The 21,571-nt window shown below is 50.6% G+C and overlaps 1 protein-coding gene across 1 annotated transcript; it reads right to left on the bottom strand.

The window, feature by feature from the left end:
- Window positions 1-461: 461 nt before the first annotated feature.
- On the bottom strand, window positions 462-16,646 carry PKM (pyruvate kinase, muscle). Its single transcript, XM_009319909.1, has 11 exons — window positions 16,592-16,646; window positions 16,211-16,380; window positions 15,736-15,827; window positions 12,621-12,752; window positions 12,234-12,420; window positions 10,636-10,906; window positions 9,817-9,967; window positions 8,229-8,381; window positions 3,805-3,971; window positions 1,403-1,584; window positions 462-746 (listed from the first exon to the last, which is right to left on the bottom strand). Exons 1-11 carry the CDS (start codon window positions 16,630-16,632, stop codon window positions 640-642), a joined length of 1,653 nt encoding a protein of 550 aa, XP_009318184.1. The 5' UTR covers window positions 16,633-16,646; the 3' UTR covers window positions 462-639.
- Window positions 16,647-21,571: the final 4,925 nt, after the last annotated feature.

Raw genomic sequence — 21,571 nt, 5'->3', positions numbered from 1 at the left:
GGTGGGGGGCACACGACTAACACACGAGACACGCTGCCAGGGGAGCACAGGAAGCCCTTCGCACGGAGGTGGAGCGCGCGGGGAGCCAGCGCCCTTTTTTCTACCCCCACCCCTAAAAAAACAAACAAACAAACAAACAACCCATCTCCGAGGGGGCTGGCTTCACCTGGGATTTGGTCTGTGGGCAGGTTTCTGGCCGGGAGAGGTCCCGGCTGCACAGGAGGGGGGGGGCGAGTAGCAGCTTGCCTTGAGGGAGGAGGGTTACAGGGGAACCGTTGACCACGCGTCGCCTCTCCCCTTCCCCGTCACCCCAAAACAGGGGCAGGGAAAGGGACGTTTCACACCCTGAGGACAGTCACTAGGCTAAGAGGAGTCTCCTACCTTGACTCCGATGTACATCAGGACACGACTTCACTACGGGGAAAGGTTTTTTAAAAAAAACTAAACACTTCAAGTATGTATTTTTTTAGTGATTTAAGGTCTCTTCCCCCTTCTGCTGCTGCGCTGGGTGGTGTTTAGCAACCTACATCCACTCTAGGGACAAGGAGAACATCGCAAGCGATGGCTGGTCTAACGCGAGGGGTGAGGGGAGCGGAGGGGAAGGGGGAAGGAAGGTGGTTGCTGGTTGGAGTCAGTCGTTCAGGGAACGGGCACCACGCGCATGGTGTTGGTGTAGCCCGAGCCGGGGCGCCAGCCCGTCAGTACGATGACCAGGTCGCCGCTCTTGAAGAACCCACGCGCTTTGCCTAGGAGAGAAGAGAGGGAGGTGTCGGAGCTCGGGGGCCACCGCCGTCAGCTTGCCGCAGGGGGAACAGTGCTCGTCACCCACTCCCCACGCCACCGAGGCGCCGGGGGCAGCCTCTCCCAGAGCCGCCCCCCCCCCCCCCCCGCCCCGGGGGCGCCGGTGGCAGCCTCTCCCAGGGCAGCCGCGGCTCCGGGTTGATACCAAGGACCCCGTCCTCCCGCTGCCCGCCCATCTTGGACCCTTCGCCTCTGCTTTGGGCTCCCCTGCGACACAGAGCTTGAAATTCAACAGCACGGTCTTTGGAGAGGGGACAGAGAAAGGAGTCGCCCCGCTCCGGGCTTCTCTTGTCTCTCAGGAGTGATGAGCATCGCAGTTCAAGCGCTTATCACGTTAAAACCGACCTGGTTTTCTGCTGGAACCTATTTTAAGGCAGCCGTGACAAACCCGCTGTCCCATTTCCCAATCGGATGCAGTTGTGCTTCTGCAACTGCCGTCCCCCATTTCCCAATCGGATACCGTTACCACACAGGCAGCCAGTTCCTCTCCCTTTGTCACCGGTCCCCCTCGGTAACCCCAAAAAGCACAGTCTGAGGTGCTCAGGACCACCACGTCCCACCAGACCGTTCCCCGGGTGAGGCTGGAGCGGCGTCGACTCACCAACGTTCATGCCCAGGTTCACGCGGAGGTCCACATCCTCCGCCCACGCGTCGTGGGCTGGTTCTTTGCACAGGACGGGGAAGATGCCCCGGTAGAGGTGGGCCTGGCGTGCCGTCTGGTCATTACGGGTCACAGCGATGATGGGAGCCCGTGGGCGGTACCGGGACACCAGGTGTGCTGACCTAGAAGGAACCAGACACGAGGTGAAGCACCACGTTGCAGGCACGGCCGCCTGAGAGTGAGCTCGAGGAAGCTCCTGTACAGCCAGAGGGGCACCTCCACTCACAGCACAAGCAGCAGCGAGGTTTGCCTGTCACCCTGGAGGGCTCCACAGAACCCCTGGAGGGACGGCCACAGGAGATGCTGGCGAGAGCCAAGCTCGCCAACGAGCTTGATGCTCTGCTGAATTCCCAGTTAGGCAACTGGGCGGACCACCGCCAAAGGCTGCCCCTTGGCAACAGTCCCTACTCCAGTCTGGCGGTGAAAATCACCTCGCCTCCGAGTTTAGGAAGTGCCATCTGCGTGTTTTGGTCCCCGAAAACAAGCCTTTATTTGTCTCCGTTGCTATGTTAAGGTGGCGAGGTGCCATTTATTCTGGCCTCTGCAAGCAGTCCTTGGCATCTCAATGGCGGTCCCTGCAAGTTCCCTTTGTTTTGAGGAGCTCCCGGTTTATGGGATGGAAAGAGTCCACGCCAGCAGCGCTACCCAGAGCTTGCCAAGGAGGAAGCCATTTGCCTCCCAGCCACGTTCACCTGCTGAAGCCAGCAAAGAGGCCGGTTCCTCCGTGCAGAGCTCTGCTCTTGCGCCCAACGGGAAGCAAATGCAACCGAGGCCAAAATTTGTACCAGGAAGTTGGGCACAGAATCCTTAAAATGCCTTAACATAGCAAGCAGCACACGCTGGGTGGGGACCACGGCTTCCCCTTCCCCGGGCACGGCTTACAGAGTGCATCTGCAAGTAAACGGAGATTAAAACTGCAAGGCCATGACATTTACAGCTCCACGAGCATGCCAGTATCTCCACTAGCTTTTGCAGCCTTGTTTAGTGGAGCCAAGCTCAGCAATACTCAAAGATTGCTGCTTCAAGTAGGCAGTAGCAGTCTGCTCGAAGCACCCAAACACACGTGCCAGCTCTCAGACAATCCTTCCCACGCTGTCCAAGAAGCCTCCCGGTAGCTCTAGGAGACCCAGGTACTCAAAGGCTGTAACAGAATCCACAGCTAAAAATATTCAAATATCAGAGTTCAAATCTCTTTAAAAAGGTCAAGTGTAAGACTGGAACCTTTTACAAAGAAACATTAGAAGCACAAGGGTATCCAGAAACTCCGTGCTTACAGTCACTCCTCATCTCTGCAGAAAGCGGCTGCTTCAAATCATTTTAAGCTGTAAATTTGGGTGAAGGATTCACCGATGGTCCAGTTCTTCAGGTAGACCATGCCCAGCGCATATAATCACATCTCTGCTGCTGCACTATTCCTCTGGTCCGAATCCAGTGCAAGAAATTCAGATTCTCTTCCAGAAAGCAGTCTGAGACTTATGGTTCGATGTGCTTTGAGGGTGGGCAGCCTAGTTCCTCTAGATGAAAAAGCTGATCAGCAACGCTTCAGCTTCCTCTCCACAACTGGAAGAGTGAGTCTCTACTCGGTGGTTGTCACCGTCGCTGGACAGAAATCCCAAACTATATAGTTCCAGCGCGTCTGCATTGCTGTCTCTCACCTGCAGCCAAGGCACCGAGCTCGCCTGAGAGCGCAGGCAGCACTTGGCTGCTGGGTCCCTGCCAGATGCCTGCCTGTTCAGCGAGATTACTCGCAGGCAGGTATAAGGAAGCCTGTAAGAGGAAGTTTCCAACGCTTTCAGTTTCCCTGCCTAACACTTCTAGGCTAAGCAGTCCCTCTTCGCCCCTCGGGCTTAGCCAAGCAGGGCTGATGCCTGAAAGGTTCAGCGAGGGACCTATAAAGGGACCATAAAAGGCCAAGGCCTCGATTTAAAAAAAAAAAAAAAGATTCTGCATCCACTGAACTTCGGCCTTACTGTTAAATCGAGGGTTTCTTGCCAAGAAGCTTGAATCAAAGCTGCAACACTTATTTTCCCTTGACTCTTCCAGCCAGCGCTGCTGGCAGAGATGCCACTCGGAACAGCAAGGGGAGGCAGGGCTCGGTGCCGATGCCACGCTGGCAGAGGCAGGCTGAGGAACTCGGAGGTTACGTATATGCAGATGTTTGAGATGTCTGCCCATCTCCCGAGGAACTGGCACTGCAGGCAGGCGGCCTGGGCTCTCAGTCACTGCCAAAACCCGGGCTTCACTGTTACAGCTCTAGTCTTTCAAAGCCATCTTTTTGCGAGTCTCCGTCCCCCACCCTGTCACGAAGTGGGCTTGACCTGAGGGAACCTGTCACCTCCTACCTTCCAGACTTGGTGAGGACAATAATGGCCCCGCTGCAGCACTTGAAGGACGCTTCCACAGCGCCAACAGCGGCGGCCTCCGTGGGATCACAGTTCAGGGAAGTCAGACGACGCAGTTCCTCAAACAACTGCCTGTGAAAGATGGCGGCTTCGGCCTCCCGGGCAATCTATAAGAGCAACACGCATTCGGGAAGACAACACTCACGTCAGTCGCTCAGGGCGGCAGAGGGTAAGGCGAGGTGCTCTATCAGCAAGGTGTCACACAAATACCGTCAGCTTTTGACATTAAGAGTTACCAATTAGCAAGCCCAGATTTCGTTCCACACGCTGGGGTGATGGCCGCAACACTCAGCCACCCAAACAGCGCAGCCTTATAGAGGAACCATTCGATTCTCAAGGTTTCTTTTCTGAATTGGTGGCACCTACCGAGTCACCTCGCCCCGCCGAGCCCACACTCAGGTGACATTCATGCCAACTGCCAGGCACTCTCGCTCTGCTCCTGCCTACCTGGAGTCCCTCCCTGCCACAAGAGATGATCTCAACTCAGACTGCAGCCGTTATGCAAGGCTGATACCGCAGCAGCAAGCCGCTTGCTAAATATTTGCAGTGTCAGAACGGAGCGTGTTTTTACTCATAGGAACGACTGGCGTCAAGCCCCCTCTCTGAGCCCTACCTGCCAGACTCGGTCAGAACTATCAGGGCTGGAGCTAAGCACTTAAAAGAGGCCTCCACTGCGCCTACTGCCATGGCATCAGCAGGGTCCCTGTTGTTAACATTGAGGCGGAAAATTTCTTCAAACAGCTGACGATGAAACATTGCGGCCTCAGCCTCACGAGCGATCTGCAGGCCCGAGTAAGAGGAAAGGAGGAGAAAAGAGGAAAGAAAAGAAGGAAAGATGTACCAGAGTAACATGAGATCACGTTAATTTGCTTAACTGTCACAGTAATGCATGCAAGAGGATATTAAAGGTCAGGCTGTGAAACTCTGTTTGGCTCTCAGGTTGTGAGTCTACTGAACGCAACCCAGTCTAACACGCCACAGCCACGCTGGCTGGTCCACCATGCCGATTACCTGGCAGGCCCCGGTCAATGGGCAGGCATTTCAAAGGTGGCATTCTTGCTATATTTTGGATTCCTTTTAGAGCAGGCAAACGCGGATTGCTTTTCAAGGACCAGAGCAAGCCAGCTCAAGAGTCAGACCGCACTTTGTTGCGGCTGCTTATTACTTCCTTGAGAGACTCTCATGCCATCTACCAGCCTGCTGATGGTCCTGCCTGCAATTCCTCAAGAGGAAATCTGCGCAGCTCCATGTCCCCCCTTCATACTCTCCCAATGCCACACAGCACTGCCAGAACGGTCTTCATGGAGCCAACAGGCAAGCAATGCACTTTCAACATCACCCCTGAAGTTGGGAGACTGCCTCTCTCAGCTTCATTAGATTTAGTTTAACTTGAGAGTCAGTAAAGATTTAGTTTAACTTGAGAGCCAATGAAGTTTCACCTCCAAGTGCTGTACCAACTTCCCTTTCGGTAATAGAGAAATAAATAGGAACAAGTCTTCCTTATAGGGTTGTCACAACATGTATGTTGGGGTGTTTGTACAGTGCCAGACTTGGACAGACAAGAGGTACAGAAGCACAACTAAGGGCCTTCTGTTCAGGCTAAGCATCTGCAACAAGTTCAGTCATCTATTCATCCCAGTACGCTGGGAGTCACTCACATTTAAAGACAAATCTCACCTCAGAAGGCTGCATTTAGCCTCTGACAACCCGATAAAGAAGGCTTGCAGAGACTAGAAAAGCAAGCAAAGGTTGATCATCTTTTCAAGGATAACTTCATCCAGTTACTCCAGAAAGTGAGCAGCCACTACACAAAGGATGACGAGTTGATGTCTAAGCAGAGACTGAAGTGCCATTATAGTGAAAGCTTTGTAGTTAGACCCCTTCCAAATAAGAATTTTGCTACTCTAGTGTTAATGAATTATTTTATGTGATGCTAGGAATTATCCCTCTTCCACAGATATCAGTTTAAACCAAAGTAGTTAAGTATCTTATGTCTAAAAATAACAGGACACATGTGACAGGCAGGAACAGCAGTCCAGTGCCAACTCTGGTCCTAAAGCAGTCAGTTTTGTTACTGCTGGCTTTACACTTGCCATTAGATAAAATGGAAGTATTCGCCTCAAAATACTTACTGCAAATGCAAGAGCTGGTAGCCAGGCAGTTTATCTTCAAGCTCCTGGTCCAAAGGCAGGCAGCTCTGCATAACACGCAGAGTGAACCCGAGTTTAGAGGGAAGCCTGCATTCCCCAGTTGTAAGAGAATATGTGTATACGCATGTCTGCTTTGACAGTGGCTGCAGAAGGGCACAGCAACTCTTAACTCCACATCACAGCTGGCTTTACTCATACAGAAGTGGCTAGAGGGTTTCCAGTTGGTACGCAGGTGGAGATACCAGGGTGGAGGTGGGAGAAAGGAAAACGGAGCGGCTATTTAAACCTTGGTCCCGTTAGACAGCATGGCCAGGGCAGCATTTGAAGACAACTGCGGATCATGGACTGGAATTGGGAGGCAGCCCACTCCCACAAGCAGGGAACAGCCTGCCCAATATTTGGAAGCTTGCTACTAAATTCTAGGCACATGGCATTTTTGTCACAGAGGTGCCAGCTGCTGAAGAGCAAGCTCCAGCTAGCCTCACAGAAACGAAAGGGATCGCTAAGCGAAACCAGTGCAGAGTCCCAGCAAAGCTGCTGTGACAGGTCACGGACAGACAGGTCAAGTCTTTGAGAGAGGTGCAAGGATACTACATAGCGCAGACCCTCATCGTTCTCAGCACTACAGCCCACGTTTGCTGTCTGCACCTCACTACAGAGGGAGCTTTACTTGGAACGCTCCTGTAGCAGCGCTGGATAAACAAGTATATAAACCCTCACTGATACCAATTTCAGGCCAGGGAATGCATACAGGAGCCGCTCTTTACCAGAGGCAAGGTGCTCTCTCCCTGCTATGACCGCTCGGCCACTTCAGATGGAAATATTCACCTGCTCTGGCCATGCTGCAGATTTTCAGACCGTGGTTATTCAGGGCACTATTGCTGGGCAGGGCTTCTCTCGACTAACAGCAAGTGAATTAGCTCAGATGAAAGATCCTGACTGTAGGTGGACGTGCTCCTACCATCACAGAGTTGGCAGCTTGCTGCCTGTGCCACGTTACATTAAATGAAGTGAATCTGTATTTGCTCCTCTGCCCAGAGGGTTAAAGCCTTCAGTATTTCCACAGGGGCCTGGCAGAGTGACCACTGCTATTCCCAGGTCTGCAGGAAGAGGGAAGCACACGCAACGGATCCCAGGCTCAGGCTCCAGGTACAATACTACCTGCCTGAGTCTAAGAATTAATGCCAGAATGGGAACCCAGGTGTAAGGTTTGCTGCAGCAAGTTTCCAACTCTCGGTAGAAAGTCAACCCTCGTGATTTAGGGGGTGAAAACTGAGGAAGAACCTTTCAGGTGCACCGTTGGCGTTCAGCCTGTAAACCAGCAGTCACTGCCCAGTAATCATCAAGTCATATTTTGCATTTGCCATGTGCAAAAACACACCACTCCATACTGACCAGGTAAAGGTAAAAGATATTTACATAATGCACTGCAAACAAACACTAGCTGAGTTGATTAGTCTATATAACCTGAATTGCAAATAAAACTGGTGAGAGTTATAACTGGTGAGAGTTATCACTGCTGTGATTCACAGCACTGGTAACTGGGGAGAAGCAACACTTGTAGATACTTGACATGAGGCTTTTTATCAGCTGAAATGCAAGCTGGGTGAACTCGAAGCAGAGCAGAGGTTTCTGGCAGTTCAGGCATGTAAAAACATGGTGCTGTCAGTACTCGTGCAACAAACACCCCCAACACCAAGAGCACCAGGTGCTGAATGCCACGGCGCTGTAAATCAGACTCACAAGCCTCCCCCCGCCCCCCCCCACGGAGGAGTCAGCCGATACCTTTCATTATCTAGAGATAAACTGCTTAAGCAGCTCCTTGACCTTGGAGAAGTTTAAGGCATTTAATATGCGAAAATGAATAGGGCGTTTGGAGAAATTCATACCAAGGTAACAAAACAAAATTAATATGAGAAATCTGAAGTTTTAGATTTCGGAGCACTGCAGAGCAGTTCTCGGCTCTGCCCAACAATCGTTTGGAGCACACGAAGTGAGGTTTCAGGCCCTCAGGACCATGCTAGGTAAAGAAACACCCACAGCGGGAGTGTGAACAAGGAAATCATTACCAGGATTTCTGCTAGGTGCTGCCACCTAGCACCAGACACATTCAGATCTTCAGGTGCCTGGCTCAGCTGGAAGATGCAGGGCAAGAGAGTACTGCTACTTTCACCTGCGGGACAGGCCCCCCCCCAGAGTGAAGGCAGTACTCACAGCGTGCTGCATGCGCACAGCCTCGAGCGGGTAGTCTCCCTTGGCGGTCTCTCCAGAGAGCATGATGCAGTCCGCTCCATCCAGAACGGCATTAGCAACATCGCTGCCCTCGGCACGGGTCGGGCGAGGTTTCTTGATCATGCTTTCCAGCATCTGGAAGAGAACAAATCCAAAGAAATCAAGACACTGCAGAAGGAACCAGCTGCTTTTTCACTAGTGCACTTCAGTATACTTTATCGATAGGGCAGAAGACAGGAGGCAGCCTAAGGACTCTGGGAGAAGAGTTGTCCCGTGGGTACAGGACAGAGAGGGGCCTGGTCCCTAACCAGCTTTGAATTAAAGCATCTACCAGCAAGAAAAACAGCCCATTTCATTTTGTACCCGTTCTATGTTTGCTCCTTTTCCAGGGAGATTTAACCTACCCAACATCACAGACACTGTATTCTGACTTTCCAATTTAACTTTTCAGCACAGGGCTTGGTCCAAGGAACTCGGAGCTCTTTAGAGCAGAGTATTTCATTAGACATCTTTACGGAAAGCTCAAATCCAGCCACCTGTTCCCAAATTAGCATTTAAGGGTTAGTTTTTTTTCATCTAGAAATAGGTAAACAGCAAGGTCTGCACCAACTAACGTCACCTTCATCCAACACAAGATCTCAATTTTTTTTATAAAATACGTACAGGCTAGTAAACTCAGAACAGCTACCACCACCAGCCGCCTAAGCACCCACTCTGAAGAGAGCAGAAAACAGGACAGCTTTCCATGAGGTGAGCTCTTCCTACCCCCTTCTCCCAGAAGCTAGTGTAATTCCACACACCAAAGCCTGGCCAGCTCTCCCATCTTCCTCAGGTGCTCAGCTTTCTCCCCGCTGCAGCTCACCACTGGGCAAACACCGCTCATTTCCTCACGAAACATCACCTGCAGCAGCGTTTCAGTTGCATTTCAGTAGCAATACAGGAAGAGGAAGGAGCATATGCCCCTGTAAATCCAGAACCTTGTCTGATGACTACTCTTTAGAGAGTTTTTGCTTCCACAGCCTGTGCACAGTGCAAGCACAGCCAGGAAACCAGTCCTCCCAGTGCCTGAGGACTGTCTGCACGTGATCCCTACTGGAACCAGTGAAGCTGAGCATCAGCTCTCCCTCCCTCACTAGCAGCTCCCAGAATAACAAGGAGATGGATCTTTTACTCAGTTCCTTCTGATGCTGCAGTGTGAGTGCATCTCGTTAAGACACCCGGGAACCTTAGCAAGTCTTCTGTGTTCGACACAGATGTGCTGCCACAAGATGCCAAGGCAAAGAGTAAGCAATTTCTTCCCGGAGTTTTAGTCAGCCCAAAAGGCTCATACTGCATGAAGTTTTGAGGGGTAAAACCTTCAGCAGCCACACAAGAGGTCCTGTAACCTTACTGGGGAAGATCCCAAATACATCACTGAAGAAGTACCTCAAGATGAGCTATTCAGCTATGAGCAAAACCTCTTTGCTCTTGGCATCTCACCCTCCAGCGAACACCATCAAGCCATGACAGCTACTGATGTTCATACCCTGCCAGATTCTGGCAGTACAAGCTAGCGTTGCGTTTCGAGTACCTGAGTGGCACAGATGATGGGTTTGCCAGCCCTGTTGCAGCGCCCAATCATCATCTTCTGGGCAAGGAAGACTTTTTCAGCGGGGATCTCGATTCCCAGGTCACCGCGGGCCACCATAATGCCATCGCTGGCCTCCATGATCTCATCAAACCTGACAGCAAGAGAAGAGGTTTGTTACCCCATTTGTTTTGCAAAGCGCCTTCCCTTCTGTTCTGTCCTCCCCCTCTGAAAGGGAATATCGCTCTGGAGGGTGATACCCAGCTACGCTGTCGGCACAGGGGCTTTCCACGTGCCATTTTGGAATCCTGTAATGCCAAGGTAGGAGGAAGAAAAACAAGACCAAGTCATAGCACACAAAGTGCTATATAAAGCTTTCTAAAGCTATACAAAGACAGATCGAGAGAAGCATGAGTTGATCTGAGATATTTTAGTCTGATAGTTTGTCACAGACTTGGCGATTCCCATGCATTAGCTCGCCGATTTGCACCCAGAACAGCAAGTTTCCTCAAGTTTGAACTCATACTCACTACAAAAAATACCACAGATTTTTCAGGGATGCAGGGAGATTGTGACACTGTCCCCACACGCTCAGGGCGCATGACAGTTACATAACCCACTGTTCATACCACAGCTACGTCAAGTCCCACGCACGTGGCATTACCTGACGGCTTGCACTTACCACCCTGTTACTCGGACTAGTAAGTTTGCTGCTGCTGCTGACAAGCCAGAGACCAGGAGTGCTGACTACAGCGCAAAGGGTCTGCGTTCTTCCGTTGATACAGGGTGACAAACCTCAAGTGTCACCTGCACAAAGCTCACCTGCGCACACCCTCGTGGTTCTCGATCTTGCTGATGATCTTGATGTTCTTTCCCCTCTCCCCTAGCACCTTCCTGACAGCATGGACATCAGCAGCTTTGCGGATGAAGGAAGCAAACACCATATCCACGTTCTGCTCCACACCGAATTTTAGGTCCTGAATGTCCTTTTCGGAGACCGCAGGCAGGTCGACTGCAGCACCAGGCAGGTTCACTCCCTTCTTGCTGCCGAGCATGCCGCCGTTCTCGATCTCCGTCATGACATAGTCCTTGCCTGAAACAAATGTGTTCCCACGGTCAGTGTTTACCGGAAAGCTCCCCGCTGCCAGATCCCACACCACCTCCCTGCCTGAGAACAGCAGTGCCAACAGCGACTGCACATGATAAAGCGCATCACCGCTCTCTTCAGCGGATTTATGTGGCACACAAACTTGCAGTTTACCCATGGGAGCACAACAGACCAGTTTAAAACCACTTCTATGCTGTTCTTGGAGAAGATGTCTTTTGTTCTGTGCAGGAGGTTGGGGCTGCCTCCCCAAAAAAGCCACCAGGTTGCATTTCTGCACACAGGAGCCCTGGAATACCAAACTGAGCACCCCAAAAGCCTCACCTTCCATCTCCCTACACACTCTGGGATTAGAGGCAATACCTTGAGGCTAGAGCAGTTTAGGCAGCACTATAAAGGGAGTACTGTGGAACTAACCTTGCCCCTACATTACCAGTTAAAGCTAGTTCTGTCTCTAACCACAAAACTCCGGGTTTATGCTGTAAAACCAGTTAAATCCTGCATTAAAAGTATGAATTAACCTGGCTAAAATATGAATTAGCTAAACAGGCTCTGATCACGAGCACTGGTATGTCCCTACCACACATTCACCTCTGAAGAGGGGTTTTAGATGACAGCCTAGTGAAACCCAGCTGAAGTTAGTTTTTGGAAACTTGCTAGTTGAAGTAGAGAAAGTCTTGCTCAAAGTCTCACTACAGCACTGAGAAACACGCTCTCCTTTCTTTAATACACAACTGCAGACTAAAAAACAGTTACTGGAGGGAAAGCACAAATATGCTCTGAGGAAAAAAAAACAAACAGGCATAGCTGGAATGGTTGATACACACCTTTCTCCACAACCAACAAGGAAATCAGACCATCATCCACATAGATCTTGCTGCCAACATCTACAACCTTGGTGAGATTCTTGTAGTCCACCCACAGCATGTTCTCATCGCAGTTCTCCATGAAGGCATCATCCAGGGTCACTTTGAGTGGTGCACCCTTCTTCAGCTCCACTTCTGCTGTGCCACTCTGTGTCAAAAATTAGCTAAACAGGCTCTGATCACGAGCACTGGTATGTCCCTACCACACATTCACCTCTGAAGAGGGGTTTTAGATGACAGCCTAGTGAAACCCAGCTGAAGTTAGTTTTTGGAAACTTGCTAGTTGAAGTAGAGAAAGTCTTGCTCAAAGTCTCACTACAGCACTGAGAAACACGCTCTCCTTTCTTTAATACACAACTGCAGACTAAAAAACAGTTACTGGAGGGAAAGCACAAATATGCTCTGAGGAAAAAAAACAAACAGGCATAGCTGGAATGGTTGATACACACCTTTCTCCACAACCAACAAGGAAATCAGACCATCATCCACATAGATCTTGCTGCCAACATCTACAACCTTGGTGAGATTCTTGTAGTCCACCCACAGCATGTTCTCATCGCAGTTCTCCATGAAGGCATCATCCAGGGTCACTTTGAGTGGTGCACCCTTCTTCAGCTCCACTTCTGCTGTGCCACTCTGTGTCAAAACACGCGTTTCAGCAAAACAAACCAGCACACAACCACCTCCCAAGCCTGCAGCAGTTCGTCAAAACTTCTGGTATTTGGTTCATTACCTCATCTCCTGGAGACATTTTTTGTTTGGAAAAGGCCACAGGCATAACATGATATCTAGTCTCACACGCTGAAAAAAAGTGAGAGAAACAAAGGGCAACTTACTCCCTTAATGAGTCCAGTTCGGATTTCAGGTCCCTTGGTATCCAGTGCAATAGCCACAGGTCTGTAGGTGATGGGATCAGAGGCAAAGCTCTCTGTAGCTTCTCGCACGTTCTTGATTGTGCCCTCATGATACTGGCAAGGAAAAAGAGATGGAAGCGTTCAGACCATTTCTACTCCACCGCTTATGAAAAAGATCACTACGCACCCCAAACGCTGCCCAAGCTGACAGCTCTGCTCTCACATTATGCCCAATTTCAGTTCTAGCTTGAGAATTTAATTCAGACTGAGCTTCCAGAAAAGCAGAGCGTGAGGATACAAAGGCCTTCCCCGCACGAAAGTGGAGCCCAGCAGTTATCTGGCTGTGCCTTTGGTGCCCCCAGTTCTAATCCCAGAAGGACAACTCAAGGAGACAGCCCAGGCGCTCGGCTGAAGTGATTTTCCATCAGGACATACACTTGCCATTTGAAGATGGCCCACCGACCAACAGGCCTTTAGGAAGAAGGTTTCTGAAAGCTTTGCTGAACACCTGCCTATTGAACATGGCAGAACATCGGCAGCACTGGCAGCTGGATGATTATGTGCATGGAAAGACTCCTGAATGCCAGAAGAATGTCACAGCTAAGCGACTGCCACACATGGCTTTTCTCCTCCTCCCGTCAGAGCACGGAAGGGAGGATGCCATTCTCTGCACTGCCGACTTCCCCACAGACTTCCAGCCTGACCCCTCTTATCAGTCCCACGGGCGAGCAGATGGACAAGCTTTTTTATAACTCTTTGGCTTAAACTTCCCCTAAAGATAAAGGACTTGCTAAGAGGACATTATCCATTTAAGTATTTACAGTCTATTTCGAGAGCCAAAGCAATCGCAGCCATAAGTTCAAGACTCCAGCACCACACACCTGGCTTTCAAACTTTCACGCGTGCAAGAGCATTTCACTAACGCTGCCAGTTTCAGGACAGACAGTTTTGCAGGGAAACTCCCATCCCAACTACCTCAAATGAGCTTCAGATGACCAGCAGATCAGTTTACTTTACTTGCTTAAACAACATTAAGAGATAACCTTGACTGCAAGTTGTGTAACACTTGACAGACTTTTGCAGATAAGAAATAACCTTTCCCCTCTGTGCCACAGACGGACGGCGTTTGGCCTGACTTACCTGGAAACACCCAGCTCCCCCCACGCCACCCATCCGCCTCGACACGAGCCCCGCACACCAACTTCAGTATCGCGGGGACGATAATCCAGCACCAGGAAGGTGGGGCCGGAAAAAGCTGTGCTGAAGTTTGTGTGCATGCCCTCGGCCAGAGATACACCGCAACTGCTAACTCTTTAGAGCAGGAAAAATTTAGTTTACTGATCGAGTGCGCAAGTTGAGACTGAGAAGGCCCCGACCCCTCCACGCACTGCAGCCTAAACGGATGCAATACAGAAAACTTGCCTGAACAGTGCTATTACGTTTAGCTGGTCCCAGTCACCTGGGATTTTTTCCTTTTTAGTTTGATACTGATGACTAACTGGCTCCTAGGGAGTCTGACTTCCTGAACAGTTACGTATGCAGAACAGGAATGCAGGCAGAGCTGGAAGTAAAAGCGTTTTTTTTTTCTATATAAAAAGGTTGCAGCCAGGTGCTAGAGCACCTCTGTTAAAGTTGAAGCCCCGTTGAATGCTTTAGGGTGGACACAAGAACGGAAGCACTCGCAACAGATGAAAACTCTTTGGGGCTTCACTGGAAACTGGAGTGTTTTGGAGGAACCAGGAGGGGACTCAAACTTAAGACTGGCTACAGCTGACAGCCAAACTCAACAGGAGATGACAGCGAGACCAGACTTTGCTGTAATCTAACCTCATCTGTATGAAATGTGCAATCAGACCTCACCCAAAGCAGAAAGCCACAGTCCCTGTCCTCAACCTCAGCTAACAAGTACACAAACCGCAGCAGCAGCTCCGCTGGGCGGCAACGGTGTGAAAATTCCCAGTTTCAGCCTGGCCACCAACTCCCTGCCGAGCCACCCAGCAGCAGCATTTGACTACTGAGAGGCAGAGTTATTCCACGCTACCCTTTCGTCAGGCAGATTTTGCTAACTGCAGCCTATGCACCGACACTACCCCAGGGTGTTTAGTCAAGGTCTGACGGTTGCCCACAGTTAAGCATCAGACCTTTCGATTCTGACAGTGCCCTGTGGCCTTTAAAGGCCACGAGGGTGAGAGGCCAAGCTGTTACGCACCATGAGGCTCACGGTTCAGTAAGTAAAGCCACCTACAGCTGCTGTCTGACATTTTGAAAGCTGGAGGGCAGCCAGGGGAAAAAAAAACTCAGCGGGAAGGCTCAGGGTGGCATTCTAGGCAACCTGGAATGGGATCCTCGGCTCCTCCGGTATCGCTGAGGATCTCATCTATTTATATCAGTAAGGGCTTGTCTGCCACAGTGTTGATTTCTTTTGACCTTATTCTTATAAGCTCACTGCACCACCACCCAAGTACCGTGGTGCTAACCTCATGACTGCCAGGAACACAACTGGAGCAGCTGGTTAGCCGAGCAAACCCAGGAGTTCAATCCTTTCAACAAGGCACAGTAATTACTTCAAATCACTGACAGTTTTCTTCTGAGACAAGGTTATTCATTGATCGCCTGCTTGCAAAACCCTCAGCAACGAAACAAGACGCAAGACAAGCCACCGATAGTGTGTACTCCTGCAGAGGTGCACAGCAAAACAGGGACAGATGTTCTCGGCTTCTGCTATTAACTGAGAAGCAGCAGCTTTGTACAGCCAACAGCTGGTCACAAGGAAGAACTGAAGGATTTCACGGCAAGCAGTTGGCACACAAGTGTCAAATATCAGTTACCTGGCTCCCTGGTACAGAGAAGGGTGTGGAACCAACTTGAATTGCTTTCAAAATGGCTCAGAAAGCACACTTAAGTGTTATCAGCAATTACACAGACTCAATTATGTACAACCAGCATGCTTTCCCCAAAAGCAGAGCTAAGTTTTGCCTTCCCACACCAAGGCTCGTCTGGACTAAGCTGGATTTCCCTCTTCCATGAGAGACAGGGTCAGCAGACACACACACACAGAGCCCAGTCAGGGCTGTATCAGCTCAGACCCCACCCTCACCTCGTGGGTGCCGTGAGAGAAGTTGAGGCGGGCAACATTCATTCCAGATTTAATCATTTCCTTCAGCTTCTCCACCGAGCGGGAGGCTGGGCCTAGGAGGAAGAAACAGTTTGAATATTAACTTCGTAAAAATAATGAGATAACCCACACACGTCAGGCTGTTTCATGTGGAAGAGAAAAAATAATGGATACAGACTTGCTCAGCGCTGAAGCAGCTCATCTCTACAGTAGCAAAGGTTGTTTTAACTTGCCTTGTGGAGCGCACCAGAACCTGAGCAGTTCCAATTTCCCTGGCTACCGGATTCACTCCTAGCAATAACATGGCTTAGGCAGACATGGGAAAGTCATGTTCTTTCAACACCAAGCTCATCTCTGGCAAGGGATGAAAGCTGAAGCCTTCCCACAATTTCCCTAACAAGTTTCACCAACACAGGGGTTCACAGCTGCGATTCTCTCCTATCTAGGGATCGCCTACCGATGGTGCAGATGATGCCAGTGTTTCTCGCAATGGTTGGCTCCGAGTCGATGTCCAAGCGGCACATGTGCTCCAGGAAGGTGTCCGCCATGGCAGCATGCAGCTGCTGGGTCTGGATGAAAGCGGTCCCTGCATCGTGGTGCTTCGACATCGTTGCTGGAATCCTGCGTCTAGAAGAGAAGAAAGCGGTGCCAGGTTTAGGAATCGCCCAGACTTGCTCATCAAGCAGAGACACCAACACACCCACGTGATGAATACGGAGGTAACAAGAAAGCTGCTACTGGGTCAAACTATCTTTATGTTCCTACTTGAGAGTCTTAGATACAGGCAAGACACACTTTATTTCCATGTCATCCCCCACGTACACCACCCAAAGCTCACCTGCCTTCTATGCAGATGTTCCCTTCATAGCTTCTCTTCATTGCCAGTCTTCCCTTGGAGCTACACAACGCAACAAAATTCAAGCACTTGAGTGCGCAGGCAGAAATTCTGCCTCCTCCCTCCCAGCTCTTGAGTCATTTTTCCTACAGGCCTCAACTGCGTTTCCCATTGCAACTGAGGACTGGGGCAGCTCGGCGCTAGCGTGACTGCAGATATGGTCTTACACAGGCAATCTTCTGCCAAGGAGCACCTAATCACGGCAAAGTCCGCCTAAGCTTAAAACCCATCCTTTAAGCCTGTACAAGCAAGTAGACTTGAGTTGATTAAACACAACGCCTTAGCAGAGAACATATAAAAGACTGAAGATTTCTTTAACACGTTCAAGGTCCCTCTTCAAACTGAAGACACCACGGGTCTCCCCCATCCCCTGCATTCCCCCTCACCCAGGGCAGCAGAAAGCCACCACAAAGTTTAAAACTGGTTATTTTTTTCAAAGTTTGGATAAAAAGCCCTCTCTGAACTCAGGCTGCTTGCCTCTACAGGACTAGATCATCCCCACAACAGCAGGAACAGCCCGCAATCCCAAGAGGAAGATGAACTGAAGCTTAACTGCCTACTGCGACGGGAGGACACTCATTTCCCAGCAGTGCTGGTGCCCCCGGGCATTTTAATTGCGCATCTCAGGCCGCACCACAATACTTTTGTTCTCAAGTAGCAGTGGTGGCTAAAAGCCGTTTGTCCTCTTCGACCTGCCCAGGCTAGATTGCCAGCATTCAAAAAGCCTCCAGTAAGAGAGTGATGTAAGGTGGCGGCTGCTGGCATGGGCAGATCGTTAGTTTTGACTTCAAACAGTGGTTTCACTTCAAACTTCATCCCCTGGGCACGCAGGGTATATTCAAAGCAGGCTGCTCTTTCAGCATAAGCTGCCTTTACCTATAAGATACACCTTTAGCATGGCGCTTGTAGAAACACGGGCTGCTGCTCAGCAGGGATAGAGCAGGGGTTTTGTTCTGCCTGCCCCAAGCAGACAAAAAAAAACCCCCAATAAATCACAAAATGGTGTTAGCTGCACACACCAGCTAGCTCAGTGTATTCAGCTTCGGAACAGAGGCGCTAATAAACCCAAAGGCTTTGTCAAAGCTAGCGGAGCTGACCAGAACAAAACCATGCCTCTAAGGAACAGGCAGAGAGATCCCCTGCCAGCCTGCCATGTGCCTGCCCGGTGCCGCAGAGGCTCTGTTCGAGCCGATGCTCCTCCCCTCAGCCGCTTCTGCTCTGCAGACCTTCCCCACGTACGTGCAGATCGTGCAGATCCTCTTGCAGGCAGCCCTGACTCACCATCGCCTCGTTCCCATGCGGCATAAAGGAGTCAAGCCAGTGGAAACCGTAATTTGTCCTGGCAAAGCCGCCTTTCCCTCAGCCCTGCCAGAAGCTGCTGATTCACCGGAGTCAGTACAAGAAGGTCTGCCCACATAAAAAGCCCGACAAAGTCCCATTATTATAGGAAAACCCGCTGGCCAGCCCTGAAACATTGTGTTTTAGCCCTCTAACACTTGCTGCTGCATCCTCCGACACCTGCGGAGCAGCGCTGGCTTCTCTAGATGCCAAAAAAAATAAGCCTTTGCTGGGAAATCACCTCCACACAAACACGGGCGAGTGGGTCTGCACAGCATCTGGGAAGGAGAGGAACACGAAACAATGGGATCCCGAGATGGAAACTGCATCCAGAGCATGACTTGGAAGTTTTTAAAAACAGGCAGCTGAGTTCTCCCTATCTCATGGAAACCCCCCACCCACGCAAGTAATTTGCAAATATAATTTTAACCCCCTCTAAAGTCTTTATAAATATATACAGAGAAAGGAAAGTTAAGTTCCCAGTCAGAATCCCCTTCACAAGATTTTCCTGCAGTTCAGCGAGCTCAGAAAAATTAATCAGAGACACTGTGACCTTGTCCAGGGGCGAGAGCAGAAACGCAGCAGCCAAAAAGCATCCCAAATACCCATCTGCCCGCAGCACCGTGCCCCGCTACCAACAAGCTTCACTTTTTAATGTGAACATTACCTACCCACTTTTAAAGCTTCCTCCTGTCTCCCATTACCATGTATTTACAAAGCATCGACTGAATTCTACTGGAAGCACCAGCCTTATAACAGGAATGTCTGGCATTTCCCACTACTACAGACTTGCTTTTTTTAAAAATCAAAGAGAGGAGCGAGGACTTCAAGGACGCATGAAGACACGGAGCACTCAGTCTGGGCTGAGCGAAGAAGGGGGGTAAGCAATACTCTACAAAGCCTGAATGTTTCCAGCACTGAAAAAATCTGAATTCCTTCCTCAAGGAATAACGATTAAATCCCCAAGTTTATTACTTGGGCTGCCTGTGCTTCAGGCAGGGCATCCCAAAGATGTCTGGTATCTCCCTGGCTCTTGAATATTCTAGAAAGAGCCGTTTGAGGTCAGGACAACCGGTTTTGCAGTAGCGAGGTGACTAACTCCAACCAGCTCACCCTGCGGTTGGCTGAGAGAAACCCTAAATCCCCAGCACCTCCGGATCTGCCCTCGGGGACGAAGCAGCAGCAATCCCCACCCGGGCAATCCCCAGTACTGGTGACAAAGGGAAGTGGAAACTGCAGCGGCGAGGCCTCGCAGGGACTGTCCCCAGGCAGGACCGGCGTTAACCACCACCATGCCAGACATAGATGTTTTACTGCCTGTAGAAGTTGCAGGCAGGCAGGGGGGTGACAATTCAGGTTTTATTGGTCAGCCTCACTTACACAACCTCACTGACGCTGCAGAACAAGGCTGCTCACGCCCAGTGGCCCTGGCCAGAGGCAGAAATGGTTTGAGTTAGGACTTATATTTGAGAAGAGCAGGGTTATGAAACCGGGCAAGCCTTCAGATTCCAAAAAAAAAAAGCCTAGAAAAACATCAGCTTTGTTCATTCCAGAAGCTAAAGGCACTCAACAACAAAAAAAATTCAGCTCTGCAGCAAAGCAGGCTTTTAATACAGCCTGTCAACCCTTCTTCCAGAGAGGGAGACAACACGTTCTTCCCTCTCTGACTGTTGCAGGAGGTGGCGTCGCGCTGTTACGTAAGTACAGGATGGCCACCCCAAATTGGCATCTCTTTTCTGCAACGCTGGATGGGACCCAGAAGCCACCACCTGCTCCCGGCTGGCATACGCTCTCCCCCGCAGCGAGCCACAGCTCCGCGGGCAGAGAGACCCACAGCTCCGCAAGGGAGACGCCTCCCCGGCTTTTCAGCAAACGAGTTATAGGGGCCGGGAAGGTCAGGCCAGCCCGCGCGGCACGGGGTGACATCAGCACTTTCCCTGCGCGCAGCTGGATTAGCCTTGCCTCAGCCGAGCCTGCCCTCCCTGGAGGGCAAAGGCACACAGGAGGCTTAACAAAAAAAATTAAGCGACTCGAGGTGACGAGCATCAGATGTTCCGACGACAAGAAAGACTTATCTCGAGGGTATTTGTAGCGCGGGCACACCTACCCTCTTAACCTTGCAGCGTGTTGCTCTGACACAGGAAAGGAGCCTTTCAGCCTGGCCCCGCACCAGTAGAAACCACCTAGCTGCCTTCAAGAAACCTGTAAAAATCTTTTTTGCATTATAAAAGAAAGTTTTTTGGGTTTTTTAAAATGTAAATATAACTCTAGGTGGAAGTATAGATCCCTCTGCTGCATCCCCAGCTCCAGGATGGAGATTTGCTGTGCGCCCAGCTGTGGGCGGCAGCGACAAGGTACTGCAGCCCCATTCCATACGTGCCATCCATCACCGCACGCTGCAGCAGCCCCGGCACCATCTTCCCCCAGGGGAGAACAACGGCCTCCGGCTGGGCGGGAGATAAAGGACTAGCACGTGGTCCAGCCAGCCTGGGAAACATTTTGTTTGTATTAAATTAAGTTATCAGCTCGGCGTGCGGGAAGGGAATTAACGCTGGCATTGGATCACGCCAGCTAACGTGAATAAATTAAGGTTTTTGTAAAATTTACAACTTTGGGCGGATAAAGAAGTAGGTAGTCAAGAAAAACGCAGGCTGCTCGAGCAACTGGCTCACAGGCAGTGCCGCAGCCTCTGCAAGCTCGTTACCTAGTGAAAGTAAAGTTTCTCGGAAGGGTTTCGCAGGCAAGAGTCCCCGCTTCAAACACGTGGCTCGCAGCAGAGCTTCCTGCCTCAGCAGAGAAGGCCTTCATTAATCTGGTCACGGTTTGGAAACGAGCTGGCATCAGCATGACCCATTAGGCCACCAAACTTTAACTCCTCTAGATTAGCCTTAATTCTGCTTTAGAAATGGGATGTCGGGCATAGAATTACGCACTTAGGACTGAGGTTTTTTTTTTTTTTAATTATGCGCTCCTGGTTGCGCAACAAGCCCTCGAATTTCCCTGGGGGTATCCGAGTAACCAAAAAACCTCTTTGTCATCCAATCTTTAGGCCAAGGCAAGTCACGATTAGCAGCAGCCCTTCACAGGAGCAGAGCAGGCGGTAGCCAAAAAGTTTAGACATTAACATCACAAAAACCTCCGTGCAACACTGATTTCTGTTAACCTGGGCCTCGCCGATAACGAGTTGCCTTATCAGAACAAAGCAGGTTCTTAGAGCTTGCCGTCTATTTTTATTAATCCGAGGAGACAGTCGGGAGGTTGCCATTGTCCGCCGACAAAAGCACTATTCATGCCCAGCTAGCCCTGCAAAGAGGGTTTAAACACGTTTCAAAGCTCTCCACAGTTCAAGAGGCTGTCCAAATCAATTGGACGTGTTTAGGCAGGCATTAATTACGGGAGAAGATTAATTCGGAAGGGGCCTCCTCTTCCGAGGAGGTGGGGGAAGAAGAGGCTGCAGCATCACTGGTGAGTTCAGGGAGCCGTAGGCTGATTTAAGCTAATGCCCTTCAGAGCATCGCCGCCGCTCTTACGTGAGTACAGGCGGGGGGGGGGGGGGGGGGGGGGGGGGGGGCGCGGGGGAGGGGC

The sequence above is a fragment of the Pygoscelis adeliae genome, unplaced genomic scaffold, assembly GCF_000699105.1.
Source record: "Pygoscelis adeliae isolate BGI_AS28 unplaced genomic scaffold, ASM69910v1 Scaffold303, whole genome shotgun sequence".
Taxonomy (NCBI): Eukaryota; Metazoa; Chordata; class Aves; order Sphenisciformes; family Spheniscidae; genus Pygoscelis; species Pygoscelis adeliae.
Note: the sequence above shows the minus strand (reverse complement) of the source record. Positions and strands in the feature narration are given on the sequence as shown.